The 16,419-nt window shown below is 37.8% G+C and overlaps 2 protein-coding genes across 2 annotated transcripts; one reads left to right on the top strand and one right to left on the bottom strand.

Moving 5' to 3' along the window:
- Window positions 1-5,591: 5,591 nt before the first annotated feature.
- On the bottom strand, window positions 5,592-10,180 carry LOC149408676 (uncharacterized). The gene is made up of 5 exons (XM_089650530.1): window positions 10,070-10,180; window positions 8,900-9,115; window positions 7,973-8,107; window positions 7,377-7,514; window positions 5,592-6,750 (listed from the first exon to the last, which is right to left on the bottom strand). Exons 2-5 carry the CDS (start codon window positions 9,060-9,062, stop codon window positions 5,810-5,812), a joined length of 1,377 nt encoding a protein of 458 aa, XP_089506656.1. The 5' UTR covers window positions 9,063-9,115; window positions 10,070-10,180; the 3' UTR covers window positions 5,592-5,809.
- Window positions 10,181-14,159: 3,979 nt separating this feature from the next.
- Window positions 14,160-16,334, top strand: LOC149408675 (uncharacterized; the record flags this gene model as incomplete). The annotated part of the gene is made up of 4 exons (XM_089650529.1): window positions 14,160-14,201; window positions 14,732-14,900; window positions 15,875-16,021; window positions 16,119-16,334. Coding segments are annotated over exons 2-4 (517 nt in total), but the record flags the coding sequence as incomplete, so codon positions are not given.
- Between the last annotated feature and the right edge of the window lie 85 nt (window positions 16,335-16,419).

Genomic DNA, 16,419 nt, shown 5'->3' with positions numbered 1-16,419 from the left:
AACAGACGTATTGTGTTTTATTTCTCCAGGTAGCTTTATTGTGGAGACTGTTACCATTAAGTCCGGATGTCAAAAAAGTTTAAAGCCCTCTTGTACAATAATCCAGACAGCAGGTAAAACCGTTTTTTTTTTGTTTTTGAATATCAACGATTCGTGCTTTCTTAATATTAGCCTTTTTGTATGATTTTACTCTACCTCCTTACAAGTAATATATCTTTATCAGTTTTATGCGTAATGTTTTTCAGGCGGATTCCTCAAGATTCCTGGTAAACAACAATGCCTGTGTCCTCATTGTTACTATTCCTGCACTCATCAGTCATCGATAAAAAAGCACTTGCGCACCCATATTGGAGAAAAACCTTTTTCGTGTCTCGGCTGCAACTATTCGTGTTGTGCAAATCGAAGTCTTAAAATTTTAGTGTTTACCCACAGTGACGAAAAACCTTTTGTATGTGCCGACTGCAACTATTCAAGTTATTGGAAGGAAAGCATAAGAAGCCACGTGTTTACGCACACTTTAGAGAATCCTTTTTCATGTCCTGATTGCAACTATTCATATTCTACAAAGGCTTGTCTAAAAAGTCACTTGCTGACACATAGTGGAGAACAAACCTTTTCATTTCCCGACTGCAACAAAACATGTTCTAGAAAAGGACAACTTAAAATTCACGCGTTTACCCACAGTGGAGATAAATCTTTTTCATGCTTTGACTGCAACTATTCATGTTCTTCAAAGAGTAATCTTAATTCACACTTTTAACCACAGCGGAGAAAAACCTTTTTCATTTACCGACTGCAACTATACATGTTCTAGACAACGACTTAAAATTCACGTGTTTACCCACAGTGGAGAAAAACCTTTTTCATGTACCGACTGCAACTATTCATGTTATTGGAAGAAAAATCTCAAAAGCCACGTGTTAACGCACGGGGGATAAAATCCTAAAATGAAAAAAATATACTTGGTAAAACACCACTTTTATTATGAATTAATATTAACAGCCAACCAGGTTTCGCTTAGCTAAAGCTTCGTCAGGGCTTATTATATTAACTAAAGTTATTTTCATACAGACACATATATATAGAAGAAAATAAAACAATGAGTGAAAGAGATAGAAATAAAAGAGCTGACACCTTATTAGTGCTAGAACGAGAAAGGATGTAGACTGATTACACGATGAGTAAGTAGGGAGGGGGAAGGGAGGAAACAGTTTTATCAGAGGTTAACGGAATAAATTAAATATTGGACGATCAGTTAAATTGATTTGATTGTTGATTATATTTGATTGGGACGCCCGCCCCAAGGTAGGAACCCTAGGCCGGGGTCTCAGAGCTGGGCGGAAGTCCGACCCAGACTGAGACGACGTGTAACGTTTGTATCTGGCACTAAACTTGTCACATTTATTATAAAAAATAACAGATTTATGGTTTTCGCTCCAGTTTTTTTTCCTTTATTTTTTTTTGCCACCAAACCTTAGTAAAGTTGAGCCACGGTTGTAAATACGTAAGTCATTAAGTTAGTAGTTATAAGCCTTGGTCGTAAGTCACTGGATAAGAGTCTTAGATGTAAGTTACTAGTTTTAAGTCGTTAGTTATAAGCCTTTGTCGTAAGTCACTACATATCAGTCTTAGATGTAAACCACTAGTTATTATCATGAATGTTAGTTGAAAGCCACTTAAATTTAATATGTTTTTATTTATACAGCGCAAGTTAAAAACGGTGTCTCTACGCTGTATAAATCAGCCAAATACTATTATTATAAGCTGTGGTTCGTTTTGTTCGAAAATTTGAAGAGAAAAAAACTGCATCATGAAACAAAGGAAAAATGGATACTATGCAAAACGGGAATATACCAATTTCGCTCTATTGTTAAAAGAACCAAAGAAACGTCCATTGAAAATATTAGTTTCCGGTATTATTGAGCAAATCTTCACATTATAATAATTTTACCTTTGACTGTGGAATCCCGCCAGAGTCCAGACTCAAACGTCGCAGCTCACTGGAGAAAGTTGACCCCCTCAATCCAATGCTTTGTTTTTCTGTTTTCATTATTGTAGAATAATTGTATTATTATTGGAAACGCTTTATGTGATTGGTGTACTTTTTATCCGTATTCTTAACATAGTGGACAACATATAATTCGACTCCATATTTCATTCCAGTCCAGAAATAGTCTTCCTCGGGCGTCTGGCTTTTTCTACCATTCACTACTGTATTATTTTATAATATATTACAATATTGATTTAGAAAATTTACCTTAATAATAATAATATAATGAGGTTTCAACAATGATGTGCATTTATTAGTTTTATTTTTACCATAACGATTTCCTTTTCCGTTATCTTTTATTATTGTTATTCTTACATGTATCATGTGCGACTGCCACAATACGGGCGTGAGCCTAGTGTGGTAAGTGAGAAAGTCACCAAAATTGTAATTTTTTAATATTTATAAAATATAAATAATACTTGTTTTTTTTAGCACAGTTTTTGTGAAAAATCACCTTAAGGGCGGCTATATCGACATGGATTGGACTCGGCGTCTCATTCCCAGTGCAGATATAGTGGGTAAAGTCTATCTCGGGTGTCCCCGACTTCTTCACCTTAAGGGCGGCTATATCGACATGGATTGGACTCGGCGTCTCATTCCCAGTGCAGATATAGTGGGTAAAGTCTATCTCGGGTGTCCCCGACTTCTTCACCTTAAGGGCGGCTATATCGACATGGATTGGACTCGGCGTCTCATTCCCAGTGCAGATATAGTGGGTAAAGTCTATCTCGGGTGTCCCCGACTTCTTCACCTTAAGGGCGGCTATATCGACATGGATTGGACTCGGCGTCTCATTCCCAGTGCAGATATAGTGGGTAAAGTCTATCTCGGGTGTCCCCGACTTCTTCACCTTAAGGGCGGCTATATCGACATGGATTGGACTCGGCGTCTCATTCCCAGTGCAGATATAGTGGGTAAAGTCTATCTCGGGTGTCCCCGACTTCTTCACCTTAAGGGCGGCTATATCGACATGGATTGGACTCGGCGTCTCATTCCCAGTGCAGATATAGTGGGTAAAGTCTATCTCGGGTGTCCCCGACTTCTTCACCTTAAGGGCGGCTATATCGACATGGATTGGACTCGGCGTCTCATTCCCAGTGCAGATATAGTGGGTAAAGTCTATCTCGGGTGTCCCCGACTTCTTCACCTTAAGGGCGGCTATATCGACATGGATTGGACTCGGCGTCTCATTCCCAGTGCAGATATAGTGGGTAAAGTCTATCTCGGGTGTCCCCGACTTCTTCACCTTAAGGGCGGCTATATCGACATGGATTGGACTCGGCGTCTCATTCCCAGTGCAGATATAGTGGGTAAAGTCTATCTCGGGTGTCCCCGACTTCTTCACCTTAAGGGCGGCTATATCGACATGGATTGGACTCGGCGTCTCATTCCCAGTGCAGATATAGTGGGTAAAGTCTATCTCGGGTGTCCCCGACTTCTTCACCTTAAGGGCGGCTATATCGACATGGATTGGACTCGGCGTCTCATTCCCAGTGCAGATATAGTGGGTAAAGTCTATCTCGGGTGTCCCCGACTTCTTCACCTTAAGGGCGGCTATATCGACATGGATTGGACTCGGCGTCTCATTCCCAGTGCAGATATAGTGGGTAAAGTCTATCTCGGGTGTCCCCGACTTCTTCACCTTAAGGGCGGCTATATCGACATGGATTGGACTCGGCGTCTCATTCCCAGTGCAGATATAGTGGGTAAAGTCTATCTCGGGTGTCCCCGACTTCTTCACCTTAAGGGCGGCTATATCGACATGGATTGGACTCGGCGTCTCATTCCCAGTGCAGATATAGTGGGTAAAGTCTATCTCGGGTGTCCCCGACTTCTTCACCTTAAGGGCGGCTATATCGACATGGATTGGACTCGGCGTCTCATTCCCAGTGCAGATATAGTGGGTAAAGTCTATCTCGGGTGTCCCCGACTTCTTCACCTTAAGGGCGGCTATATCGACATGGATTGGACTCGGCGTCTCATTCCCAGTGCAGATATAGTGGGTAAAGTCTATCTCGGGTGTCCCCGACTTCTTCACCTTAAGGGCGGCTATATCGACATGGATTGGACTCGGCGTCTCATTCCCAGTGCAGATATAGTGGGTAAAGTCTATCTCGGGTGTCCCCGACTTCTTCACCTTAAGGGCGGCTATATCGACATGGATTGGACTCGGCGTCTCATTCCCAGTGCAGATATAGTGGGTAAAGTCTATCTCGGGTGTCCCCGACTTCTTCACCTTAAGGGCGGCTATATCGACATGGATTGGACTCGGCGTCTCATTCCCAGTGCAGATATAGTGGGTAAAGTCTATCTCGGGTGTCCCCGACTTCTTCACCTTAAGGGCGGCTATATCGACATGGATTGGACTCGGCGTCTCATTCCCAGTGCAGATATAGTGGGTAAAGTCTATCTCGGGTGTCCCCGACTTCTTCACCTTAAGGGCGGCTATATCGACATGGATTGGACTCGGCGTCTCATTCCCAGTGCAGATATAGTGGGTAAAGTCTATCTCGGGTGTCCCCGACTTCTTCACCTTAAGGGCGGCTATATCGACATGGATTGGACTCGGCGTCTCATTCCCAGTGCAGATATAGTGGGTAAAGTCTATCTCGGGTGTCCCCGACTTCTTCACCTTAAGGGCGGCTATATCGACATGGATTGGACTCGGCGTCTCATTCCCAGTGCAGATATAGTGGGTAAAGTCTATCTCGGGTGTCCCCGACTTCTTCACCTTAAGGGCGGCTATATCGACATGGATTGGACTCGGCGTCTCATTCCCAGTGCAGATATAGTGGGTAAAGTCTATCTCGGGTGTCCCCGACTTCTTCACCTTAAGGGCGGCTATATCGACATGGATTGGACTCGGCGTCTCATTCCCAGTGCAGATATAGTGGGTAAAGTCTATCTCGGGTGTCCCCAACTTCTTCAATTTGAACAAATCTCGAAAAACCCCTGGCACTGATAAGAACAAACTTTGAATCTTTCTGCGAAATCGGTGCAATAGTCTATAAGGCACAAAAAAAGAAACCTTAATTTTAATAATATACATTATTTTTATTATGAACCGCTGGGTAGTTTTATTATTAAATCTTTAAATTTCTATTTCTTTCGTTCTATAATAATCCATAATAATAAATTAAAATAAAATACATACAATCATAATTTGCGTAACATCTCCTAGATAAAAATAACTCACTCAATGCCAATAAATCAAGACCGTAAACTCAATATTTTAGAGAAGTTGTAAATTAGTAAAAAAATCTAACAATCCAAAAGCTACTTTGAAAAATGAACAGAAAATATAAATCACCCGCCACTATTTAGGCCGAGTTCAATTATCATAAAACACAAAAATACAAGTAACTTAAATAATAATGCGAAAATTCATACAAATTATTCATTTGCAAACACCTAACTTTATTAACGACCTTGGGTCAAATTTAAACAAACGAAAATTGGGGTAAACTTTAAAGGGTATTTATGAATAAGCATAAAAAAATTTAATTAAAGTTATAAAAGAAAAACTTTATTTTTACCGTTTATTTTTCGCGCAAAATAAAATAATAATTATTATGTGCATATTATTTTGAATTTAAAAAATAAATTATAATTCAACATAGATCGCGACCTCCTGATTTGTAGACAAGCATCGTAAACCAATCACCTACGGAGGCCATTAGATGGTGCTGAGGTACCGCTAACGTCCAACTTAAACCTTCAAAATATTTTTTGGTAAAATGAACCGCTACAGTCGGAATATTACATTGGTTTTAGATTACTATGCGTAAGCATGTGCCTCCGTAAAGACGACTTTTGTGAAAATGAAGAAGAGCACTCCGAACACGAGAACGGTTTAACTCCACTGTGAGTAAGTATGTGTCTCTTTAAAACAGTTTTTTGTGAATATGAAGAGGTGCAGTAGGAACACGAGAAAGGTTTGATTCCACTATGAGTCAACATATGTCTCTTTAAAGATGGCTTCTGTGTAAATGATAAATTGCAGTCAGAACATGAGAATGGTTTGAGTCCACTATGAGTCATCTCGTGTTTCTTTAAATATGACTTTTGTGAAAATGAAGAGTTGCAGTAGGAACACGAGTAAGGTTTGATTCTACTATGAGTCAGCATATGTCTCTTTAAAGATGACTTCTGTGTAAATGATAAATTGCAGTCAGAACATGAGAATGGTTTGAGTCCACTGTGAGTCACCTGGTGTTTCTTTAAATATGACTTTTGTGTAAATGAGGATTTACAGTCGGAACATGAGAATGGTTTAACTCCACTGTGAGTTAAAATGTGGTCATCTAAATGACCTTTTCGTGAAAATGAAGAGTTGCAGTTGGTGCACGAGAAAGCTTTGATTCCACTATGAGTCAGCATGTGTCTCTTTAAAACTGACTTAAATGTAAAGGAAGAGTCGCAGTCGGAACATGAAAAAGGTTTGATTCCACTGTGAGCCAAAATGTGGTCTTGTAAATGCGACTTTCGAGAGTAGGAAGAGTTGCAGATGGAACATGAGAAAGATCTTTCTTCACTCTGAGTCAGCCGGCGTTTGTTGAAACGAGGATCTCGCGAACTGGAATGTTTGGGCGAGGTATAAATAGGAGGAGTTGAATCAACCAGATGACGCTCACTGAAATTCCTGGGTGAATTTCTTTCAGGTTTATCATACTGATTGTATTCACCTGAATAATAAGTTCCTGAAAAAAAGAAAAAAAAGTTAATCAATGTCTAAATTAAAAGCTGCCGATTCATTAATCGTCGTTGAGTAGCAATATATTGGTGCATAACCGTTTTATGGAGAACATGAGTAAATAAATAATTGAGCAGATGATATTTAACTTTAACTTGCAAGAACGCCGAATCTTTCCGTAATTTATAAGAAACTAGCTGATGTGTACCCGGCGTTGCGGCGTTGAATGAATGGTTTGAAGTTACGTTTTAAGATTGTTAATTCTAGTGTACCTGAAAATTGGGTGCATTTTTAATGAGGAAATAACATTATTGTTAACCGTTGAATATTACTTATGGTAACTTAATGTTATCTCTTTTTTTGTATGAAAATGTTAGAATTATATTTCAATAAACGAAAAAAAATACATCACAATTAATTGGATATGTAACTCATTCCAAAACCGAGGCAAAGCGTTAAATCTTCTAAGGGCGCCCCCGACTTGTTCTACCATTGAAACCACTCTGTAAACACTCCTGGTACTAATAAGAACCAACTTTGAAATGTTCATCGCAATCGGATGAATGCTATAGGAACGCGCACGGGACAAACAAAGAAACAGATTCATGCGCTTAAAGAGAAAAGAGTGTTTACCAGCCGCATCACTGATCTTCTCAGCGTGTTCCAAACACTCCTTCTTAATAGCCGGCACTTCAACATATATCTCAGCGTATTCCGTGTCACCTTTGTCTCCTTCTCCTCTCCCTGGTTCCGCCTTGACTCTGACAGTATCTGTGTTAGGAAGATCCAAAACTAAATTAACAGATTTATGCAATAGGAACACGCAAATCATTTTAATTTGTCGGCCCAATTTGTTCAATTATGAGAACAACTCCCATGGACACATAAATATCGTTTTCTCCCTTTCCGTCATAGTTAGAAATATCAATTAAAACCGAAAACACAAAGCTTTATGATCAAATGTAGAAATTAACCACAGAATAATTGAAATGTAAACCTATAAAATCTATGAAACCAAAGGTTCCGACCACAATTTGAGAAAATTTAATGAAACTTTGTATGCTTTTTTATGGGAAACGACAAAAAGTGAGGTGGCAGTAATGTTTACAATACATTCTTCTAATAAAATATGTGTTTTTTTCTTTATTAATAAGTGTTCTGATCAGATAAATCCTTTTGGCTGTGAATATTTCAAATCACTACTCCTGTTTATTTATCGTCGCGCTTACCTGCTGTGTGACTAGTATTTTCAGCGCACCCCAAAGATTCCTTCTTCATAGGCGGGTCGATGTAAATCTCCGTGTACGCCATATCACCTTTGTCTCCTTCTCCATTATCTGGTTCTATCTTAACGGTGACGGTATCTGGATAGGAAGAATTTTTCAATAACTTCACACAGCACGCCCAAAGGAAATTTGGTTCGGGGTCCATCATACAATATATAATATAAATACGAAATTTTAAGTCACACAAATTATAAATTATTATATAATCCAATTCGAGGTGAAGGCCCAACGGAACACCTACCCTGGTATAGTAGAGGTGCGCTACAGAAATAGCTCCAATTTTGACGAAGCTATTTAAAATGTCACTGAAGTCTGGCTCTGTACCCTCTGGTTGGAAAAAAGCGGTCATTCCCCGTATTTCAAAAGGTGACCGCTCCAACCCGGCCAATTACCGCCACATTGACAAACTGCTCACATACCTCGAGAAGAACAAAATTATTAACGACCGTCATTACAGATTCCGGCGGAACCGCTCATGCGGGGATCTTCTAGAACGATTTTCTGGCCTCTGTGTTTTCTCCCTCCTACAACATGAGGCTCTTCAAGAGCCATGTTCAAGCCTTCCTCTTCTAAAAAGACCCTCCACACAGCATCTCCAAATATGACATAGGCCCTGAGGGAAATTATTTTTCTCAGGGCCTCCCGTGTGGAGTAAATGTTAAAAAAAAGAAAAAACATCTCAGCGAAGAAAAATAAGCGATATTCTATTATTATTTAAAATCATTAACGGACATTTAGGTCTGACCTGGTGAGCATGATTAATAGTTGGGTACCTAATAAATTCAACACTTTACTCCATGCCCCATTTAATGTGGCTGCTTTTCGCACTAATTTTATGAACAGTTCTTGTTATTTAAACGTCGTACTTACTAGCTGTGTGACCGAATTGCTCCATGTTTTCCAAACATTCCGTCTTAACTGTCGCCAGGTCAGGATATATCTCCCTGTATGCCATATCACCTCCATCTCTATCTCCTTGTTGAGTCCCTGTCTCTATCTCGACAGAGGTACTACCAGAGTTAGGAAGATCCATGACACTACTAAAAGCAATGCTGGATATAGGTCTCAATTGGGAATCAATCAGACCTGGAACAAGGCATTAAACATAGACTTATAGAGGATCGTTATATTTAAGCTAAGTATTTATGTCATGTTTTACATAAAACGGTTATACACTAATGGTACATCTAAGTGTAAAGAAGTCATGGGGACAGTTTTACTATTTTTTTTACATGCGTTTTTTATTGCTGAACTGTCTGTAAGTAACGTTGAAAATTTCAATGGTCAATGTAGCATCGTTAAGCAGTTGAGTCGCTTTGTTGAATTGCTTTTTCTGATAGGCAGTAGTCCTTACTGTCTGAGCATAAAAACATGCATGGGATCTCCCACCAGTATACTTGTTAGGCTAACCTCTAGAAAAATAGGTGGATTAAGTATATTACCAGTGATTTATTATAGTTTGTGTTGAATAATAACATACACTCCAATGGCGTCTTCTCCCAAAATAAAGTGACCGTTGAGGTATAAGTTGGCCTTAACCACGTTCACTTACTCAATTTCGTGGCCTGACGTAACTTACGCCAAAAGATACGTATCAGTTATCAGTCAGTTATCCCATCAGTTATCCAAACTACTGACAAATCATTTACAATCTCGTATATTCATGTGGCTAGGGAAAGAATTGACACAGTGGCCACAAACTAACTAAATCGAATGCTACATCTACTCTCTGAACTGTCAATGTGAGTGGTGACGCCTTGGGAGAAAACAAAAAAGAAGAAAAAACAACTCACCTTACAGAATAAAAACAAATAAATTTATTACATCCAATGTGAGAGAGCAACACGTAAGTATAAGAAGGATAACCTAATAGCAGTAGGTCGTCTCATACAATATTCCGTGTTCGTCTTATAGTGTAAACGAGTAAGCGTATCTTGTTATCCAGTCAGTGTAGTGTTCGACGGAAACGCCGCCCGCTATCTTTGTCATACATGACAACGTTTGCATTAAAAAATATGAAAACATTAGAGTGTTTCTTACTTTTATCTTGAGTTTGTGAGACAATAACGAGTTTGTGAGACACAGCAGTAATGTAGGAGAGACAAGAAGCACTCGTCTCGAGGCCTTGGTATCATAAACGTCAGTTTGGAGAATAAATAAACCACAGAAAAAGTTTTTACACTACTTAACCACGGATATAGCTGACGGAGCGGTGACAATAGACAAGATAGAGTAACTCAATGCCTTTTTAAAAAAGCTGCTACCATAGACAATACAATTGCGCTCATCAATTCTTTAGCCCAAAACTATTTTAAAATAAAAACGTCCTTGAAGCAGAAAAATATCAAAATGTTTCATCAGGGCAAGGTTAACCTGGCAAAGCATTGTCCTAAGAAAATAAACTTTCCCAGCTCTCAAGAGGAAACTTTGCCAATGGAAACTTATTAATCTGAGACGAAAAAACCCAAAAATAACAGGAAATTTAAATAAATGAAAAACGAAAATAACATTGAAGACAATTTGCAAAACATGATTGTGCTTATCTACGACAGTCGAATTCTGACCCCTTTCTGTTTATCTTGAATATAAAAATGAAAAATTTCATTGTTACATGTTTAAAAAAAAATAATTTCACCAAAACAATAAGTTAAAACAGGATAATCATAGATCAATAATATGAATAAATTTGTCAATGTAATCGATATCATTTATACGCTGTGGAGGTAGACATATTTGCCAATCAGGCGTTGGTAAAAAGCACTTTTAACGAGCCATTAAACGTCTTCTGCGATTGCAAAAACCTGACGAGTAATTTACGTCGGAATAACCTATAATCTGTCAATTCACTAAAGTAGGTAGTACATTTAGGTCAACTTGAATATATGTCTGTAAATTGCTAACACTACACTGGCTTTATATTTTTATCACAAAGAACTAAGCAATATTTTTACGAGATGATAATATTTTAAAACATCCGTCGACACCGTCAATTCCCGCGTGACCTCGAGCCAGATTTCAAACTCTAATGCCCCATTCAGACATAGCGATTTTAGTTAACGACAAAAATTGAACATTTAAATATTGAAGACAATATTAGTGATTCTTAAACGCAAATCTGAAACAGAAAAATCAGAAAAGGAAACGGTCACATCTGGGACACGAACCCAGGACCCTTGTCTTTCCGGGACAATGCTCTACCAACTGCGCTAATGGGACCCTATCCTCATCGGTCACTTTTAACTGTATCATACTTCGAATAAGAACTACCAACGTTGTCTTCGTTTTTTCACCGCACATTTTTATTGGCAACTATCTTTATGTATGATCGCAAGATTCAACCCGAACTAAATGCAATCCTAGACAGCGTCTTATAGATAAACCTTTCTTATTGTTTTTATTTTTAATGTGCGACATCTATTGACTTTTTCTGCAAGTCTAGAAATGAATTTTAATTTTTCGGAATAACTTATTGAGTAAAACCTCAAATTATAATATTTAAATATTGAAGACAATATTAGTGATTCTTAAACGCAAATCTGAAACAGAAAAATCAGAAAAGGAAACGGTCACATCTGGGACCGTCCCAGATATGACCGTTTCCTTTTCTGATTTTTCTGTTTCAGATTTGCGTTTAAGAATCACTAATATTGTCTTCAATATTTAAATATTATAATTTGAGGTTTTACTCAATAAGTTATTCCGAAAAATAATAAAAATTGAACAAGTTACCATTCAGACGTTTAAATTTAACTCGAACCGATATTATTAATCAAAATGGCGTCAAATGAAGTTATCGCTGCTTGCGCCCCTATGATTTTGGACCTTTTACGGAACGAACTTTAGCACATGAAAAAGCGCAAAAACTCGTATATCGGCCAGAGAATGGATTATAAGGAGAAACGTATTGGGTTCTTCTAACACTATATTCAGAGAGATGGCGTTAGAAGATACCGAAGGCTATTTTTTATTTTTTTTATGTTTCTTTATTCAATTAAATTAATAGTTACATGCATTGAGGAATTTTTCGACCAATTTATCGCAATCATTTGCGAATTTCGGAAGAACAATTTGATGTACTGTTGTCTAAGATTCAAGAAAAAATTCAAAAACAGGATTCAGTTATGCGCGTGGCTGTCCCGGCAAAAACTAAGTTACAAATTACGCTAAGATACCTGGCAACGGGGATTATTTTTCAATTCTGGCTTATATGAACAGAGTTACAAAAATACGAAATCATTGTTTATAAAAGAAGTGTTTGTTGCAATAGTTGGTGCCCAAAAATTTCTTATGTAGATAAAAAAAAAAAAAATTTTGAAACATTAGGGACGTGTTATTTAATAATATCAACTACTAAGTTACAGTAAAATTTCAAAAATAATATTATTAATTGCAGTGTCACGGGCATTCTTATTTTTGCAAACTTCTTGCTTCTGATCCCAAAGATAAGGATGGCTTTAGTATGTATCCATAAATCTAAACATCATATCATCCGACCACTTAATACATTTTTTCGTTGAAGTAGATGCCATGATTGTAGGAACTGGGACGTCTAACGTCTACTTTCGACCGCAGGGAACTGAAAATGGCAAGCGACTTGAAACATATGTTCACACGTTTCTATTCAGCGGGAAAATTGAACGATGACTCATACTTGAACAACAAAAGTAGACGGGCTTTCAACTTTCGTCGTTCAAATAAAAACATGATCAACTCCGTTGAAAGGCTTATCACACTTGTCCATTAGCTTTCAAGTGTCATTCAACTCCGACTTGATCAACTAAAATCGCTCTGTGTGAATGGGGTAATACGGATTGCAGAACGCTAAGATATATACCGAGATTTATGTATTTTCGATCGATACTTTATGGTATCTACTATTTGACAATCGAACAATAGAATTTGAACAATTTTAGAGTTAATAGATATTTTACCGAATTTTATATATATTTGCTGAAGACGAGAGTAATTAATATAAATTACGCGGAATTGATTTTTTGGGTTGAGCAATTTCGTCATTTATATGATATGATTGAATTGATCGTTGTCTATTGCCGCCATGTCTTTAAACACGTTATGGAAATGTGCTGTTTTCTTACTTTTATGATTAATTGGACGCACACTCCAACGTCGTTTTTTCCTTACTTTTTTCTTCAACTGTGCGTCTCCTACTGCAGTGTGTGCTAGTCCCAGAATTGACAAAAACATTCCACATGCAACAATGTCTGATGAATCTATCGTTTCAATATGTATTTATAATTTTTTTTTAAATATATTCAATAATATTGTTATTGGGTTTATTTTTAAACAAGTTCTGCTGTGTAATTATTATTACGCGTGACAGCTGTTTCGCCCTCTAAAGGCACTATCAAACTGTCTTCAGAGGGCGAAACAGCTGTCACGCGTAATAATAATTACACAGCAGAACTAGTTTAAAAATAAACTGTTTTTATAAACCCAATAACAATATTATTGAATATATAAAACATAAAAATTAAAATGGAGTTCTACAAATTAAACTTAATAACAATAAAAAAATGTATTTATATGATGGAGGAAGAATATACTTTCGGTTGACAGTTGACATAGACAAGTGACAGCGGCATAGTCACTTCTATGGGCGTATTCTTCTATCCCTATTCCAATTATAAAGACGATCTAAAATATTACGGATTACCCCACCGGCCTATTCTTATAAACGGGCCTTTGTCCGTAGTTTGGTTCTTATATTGACCTAAAATTCTTAATCGGTGCTTGTTTATATTGTAAGAATATTTCGCTTAACACTCAATTGGTCAGAATTCGATATAACAGATTGAACTACCCAACGCCAACAAGGTTGTGAACTCCTGAACAAGGTTGTGACAGATGAGAGTACATGAGTTTTTTCATCGTTCGTTTACGTCCGCTGTCAGAATTCCAAGCTACTATTAACTTCATCTAGTGGTCCAGCAGTTCCATTCCGCAACTATAGTAATAGCTAGTGCGCCCGTGGTTATTAACTTCATCTGGTGGTCCGGCAGTTCCTTGCAGCAACTATAGTAATAACTAGTGCGCCCGCGGTTCTGTTAGCTGTTGTAGACCCGATCACCTTTTCATTCGTTTCTCGTCGCCGCTCCGTTCAACACGGAGTCGTAGTTCTGCGTCCTTCTGGTGTTTACAATTGATAGAGAAAGTATGGATATTAATATATTAACAATTCGAGGCTTTTAAGTACCTCCCTTCACAAGTTGGCCAATCAGATAATACTCACACACTATCCCACTTCATTGGTGACTTTATCATTTTAATTTTGAAATGATCCTGAGCGAAAGAGGCAAATCCTTTTTCTGATGATCCCTAGATGTCAATAGAAGACAATTTGGTATACGAGACAGCTGGTTTAACCAACACCAAATTACAGTTCTGCACTTAATGTGACTAAATACACAAGAATGACTCTCATTAACTGAAAGTCACATTTGTGAAGCAAACATTGCGATTCTACTAAGTCCCCAACTGAGCGGTCAATATCCGGTCAGTTCTTTATTTAAAGCGACCGTTTATTGGAAAGTGGTATTGTTAATGATAAATAAAATCATCTTAAGGTTTTTCCATCTGTAATCTATTTGAATCTCTTTTATTACCACAAAAAATGGAATTAATTAGTGCTTTGATAAAAATACACTTTATTTTAAGCTTAGAACAATTATCCTTGCATAACAGGACGCTATCACAGCCATGGATGTTCCCAACTCGGAGAGTGTTTCCATCAAGACGGAGCCAGGGTCCCAGGGAGAAGGCGCAGGGGAAATGCCGTATACGGATATACAAATCGACCTCCCGGATGTAAAGAAGGAATGTTTGCAGTTTGCTGAGAGTGTTCAGCCAACTAGTAAGTTGCAATGGGTATATCAAAGGTGTTTCAGATGGACGCAGTCTGGACTGCTGCTTGTTTCAGATGGACGCAGTCTGGACTGCTGCTTGTTTCAGATGGACGCAGTCTGGACTGCTGCTTGTTTCAGATGGACGCAGTCAGGACTACTGCTTGTTTCAGATGGACGCAGTCTGGACTGCTGCTTGTTTCAGATGGACGCAGTCAGGACTGCTGCTTGTTTCAGATGGACGCAGTCAGGACTGCTGCTTTTTTTTGACTTCCCCTCTTGTCGTCCACTACTTTTGATTTTTTAAATTTTCTTTATGATACTTTAGCAGTAAAAAAATTATAAAAATTTAATTGGTAATGTTAGCCTTGCCGGGTGCTTACCCGGGCTGAGGCCCCCCAAACCAGGCAATTTTTTAAATTTAATCATCAATATTTACAAAGTAGTTTATACAATACAATAATAATAAGGTGTTTCAGATTATAACTGAAACATATTTGCCTTTGACAGTGTAATCACTCTTGTGTAAATGGGAAATAAAAGCATAACTTAACATACATGTTTAAAAAAATATATTTTTGGTTATACATATAAAGTGAAGTGAAAGAGAAAAAACGAATAGTAAAAAACTGATAATATACTAATGAATCAATATATTATTTTGAATCGGTGTATTTGTCCAAAGCTTGTGCTTATCGACAAAGTTTTGTATGTACGCTCGTCCATCCGGGCTATTAATGTTAGTTTATAGAAATACCCTTCCAGTTTCCAGAGAAAATTGGTGTGTCCATTGTAGATTGCCCGAAACTCCCACTAAGGCTAAGCCCCTGCAAGTATCTTGTTAGTAAGAGCTTGGTTAAACAATGTTGTATATAACTGTAAATACAAATAATGATAATAAGTACCACCGTCGACCGCAATTTTTAATATAATTCTCAGCTTGTCTTGACATACATATCAATGAATTGTGGTTTTGTTTCTGCAGGTAGCATTAATGTGAAGACTGTTCCCATCAAGGTAGAACCCCGAGAAGACGATGCTGGGGGAATTCCTTTCACGCAAATTGACATAGAATTGTTGGATGTTAAGAAGGAATGCTTAGAGAACTCCGAAGGTATTTCCCAGACATTAGGTAAATTCGATTTTTGTTTGAATGAATTGGTATTAATCATTTTCTATTTTAATTGTAAATAACTATTCATTAAGTTTTAATTCGCGAACTTTTTCAGAGTTAATAACGGACCTGAAGAAGCTACGAGGAGAAAAGCCATTTTCGTGTTCCGAATGCAGCTATTCATTTTCTCAAAAGGGACATCTAAAAAATCACATGTTTTCACATACAGGAGAAAAACCTTATTCATGTTCCTATTGCAAATATTCATGTTCTCAAAAGGGACAATTAAAACTTCACATGCGTGCTCATACCGGAGAAAAACCTTTTTCATGTTACTTCTGTAAATATTCAAGTTCTCGAAAGGATGATTTAAAACGTCACATACTTTCCCATACTGGATTTAAACCTCATTCATG

This window comes from Hesperophylax consimilis, unplaced genomic scaffold (assembly GCF_061612785.1).
Source record: "Hesperophylax consimilis isolate HC1 unplaced genomic scaffold, BYU_Hcon_1.0 scaffold_122, whole genome shotgun sequence".
Lineage (NCBI taxonomy): Eukaryota > Metazoa > Arthropoda > Insecta > Trichoptera > Limnephilidae > Hesperophylax > Hesperophylax consimilis.
This window is presented reverse-complemented; position numbering and strand designations above follow the sequence as displayed.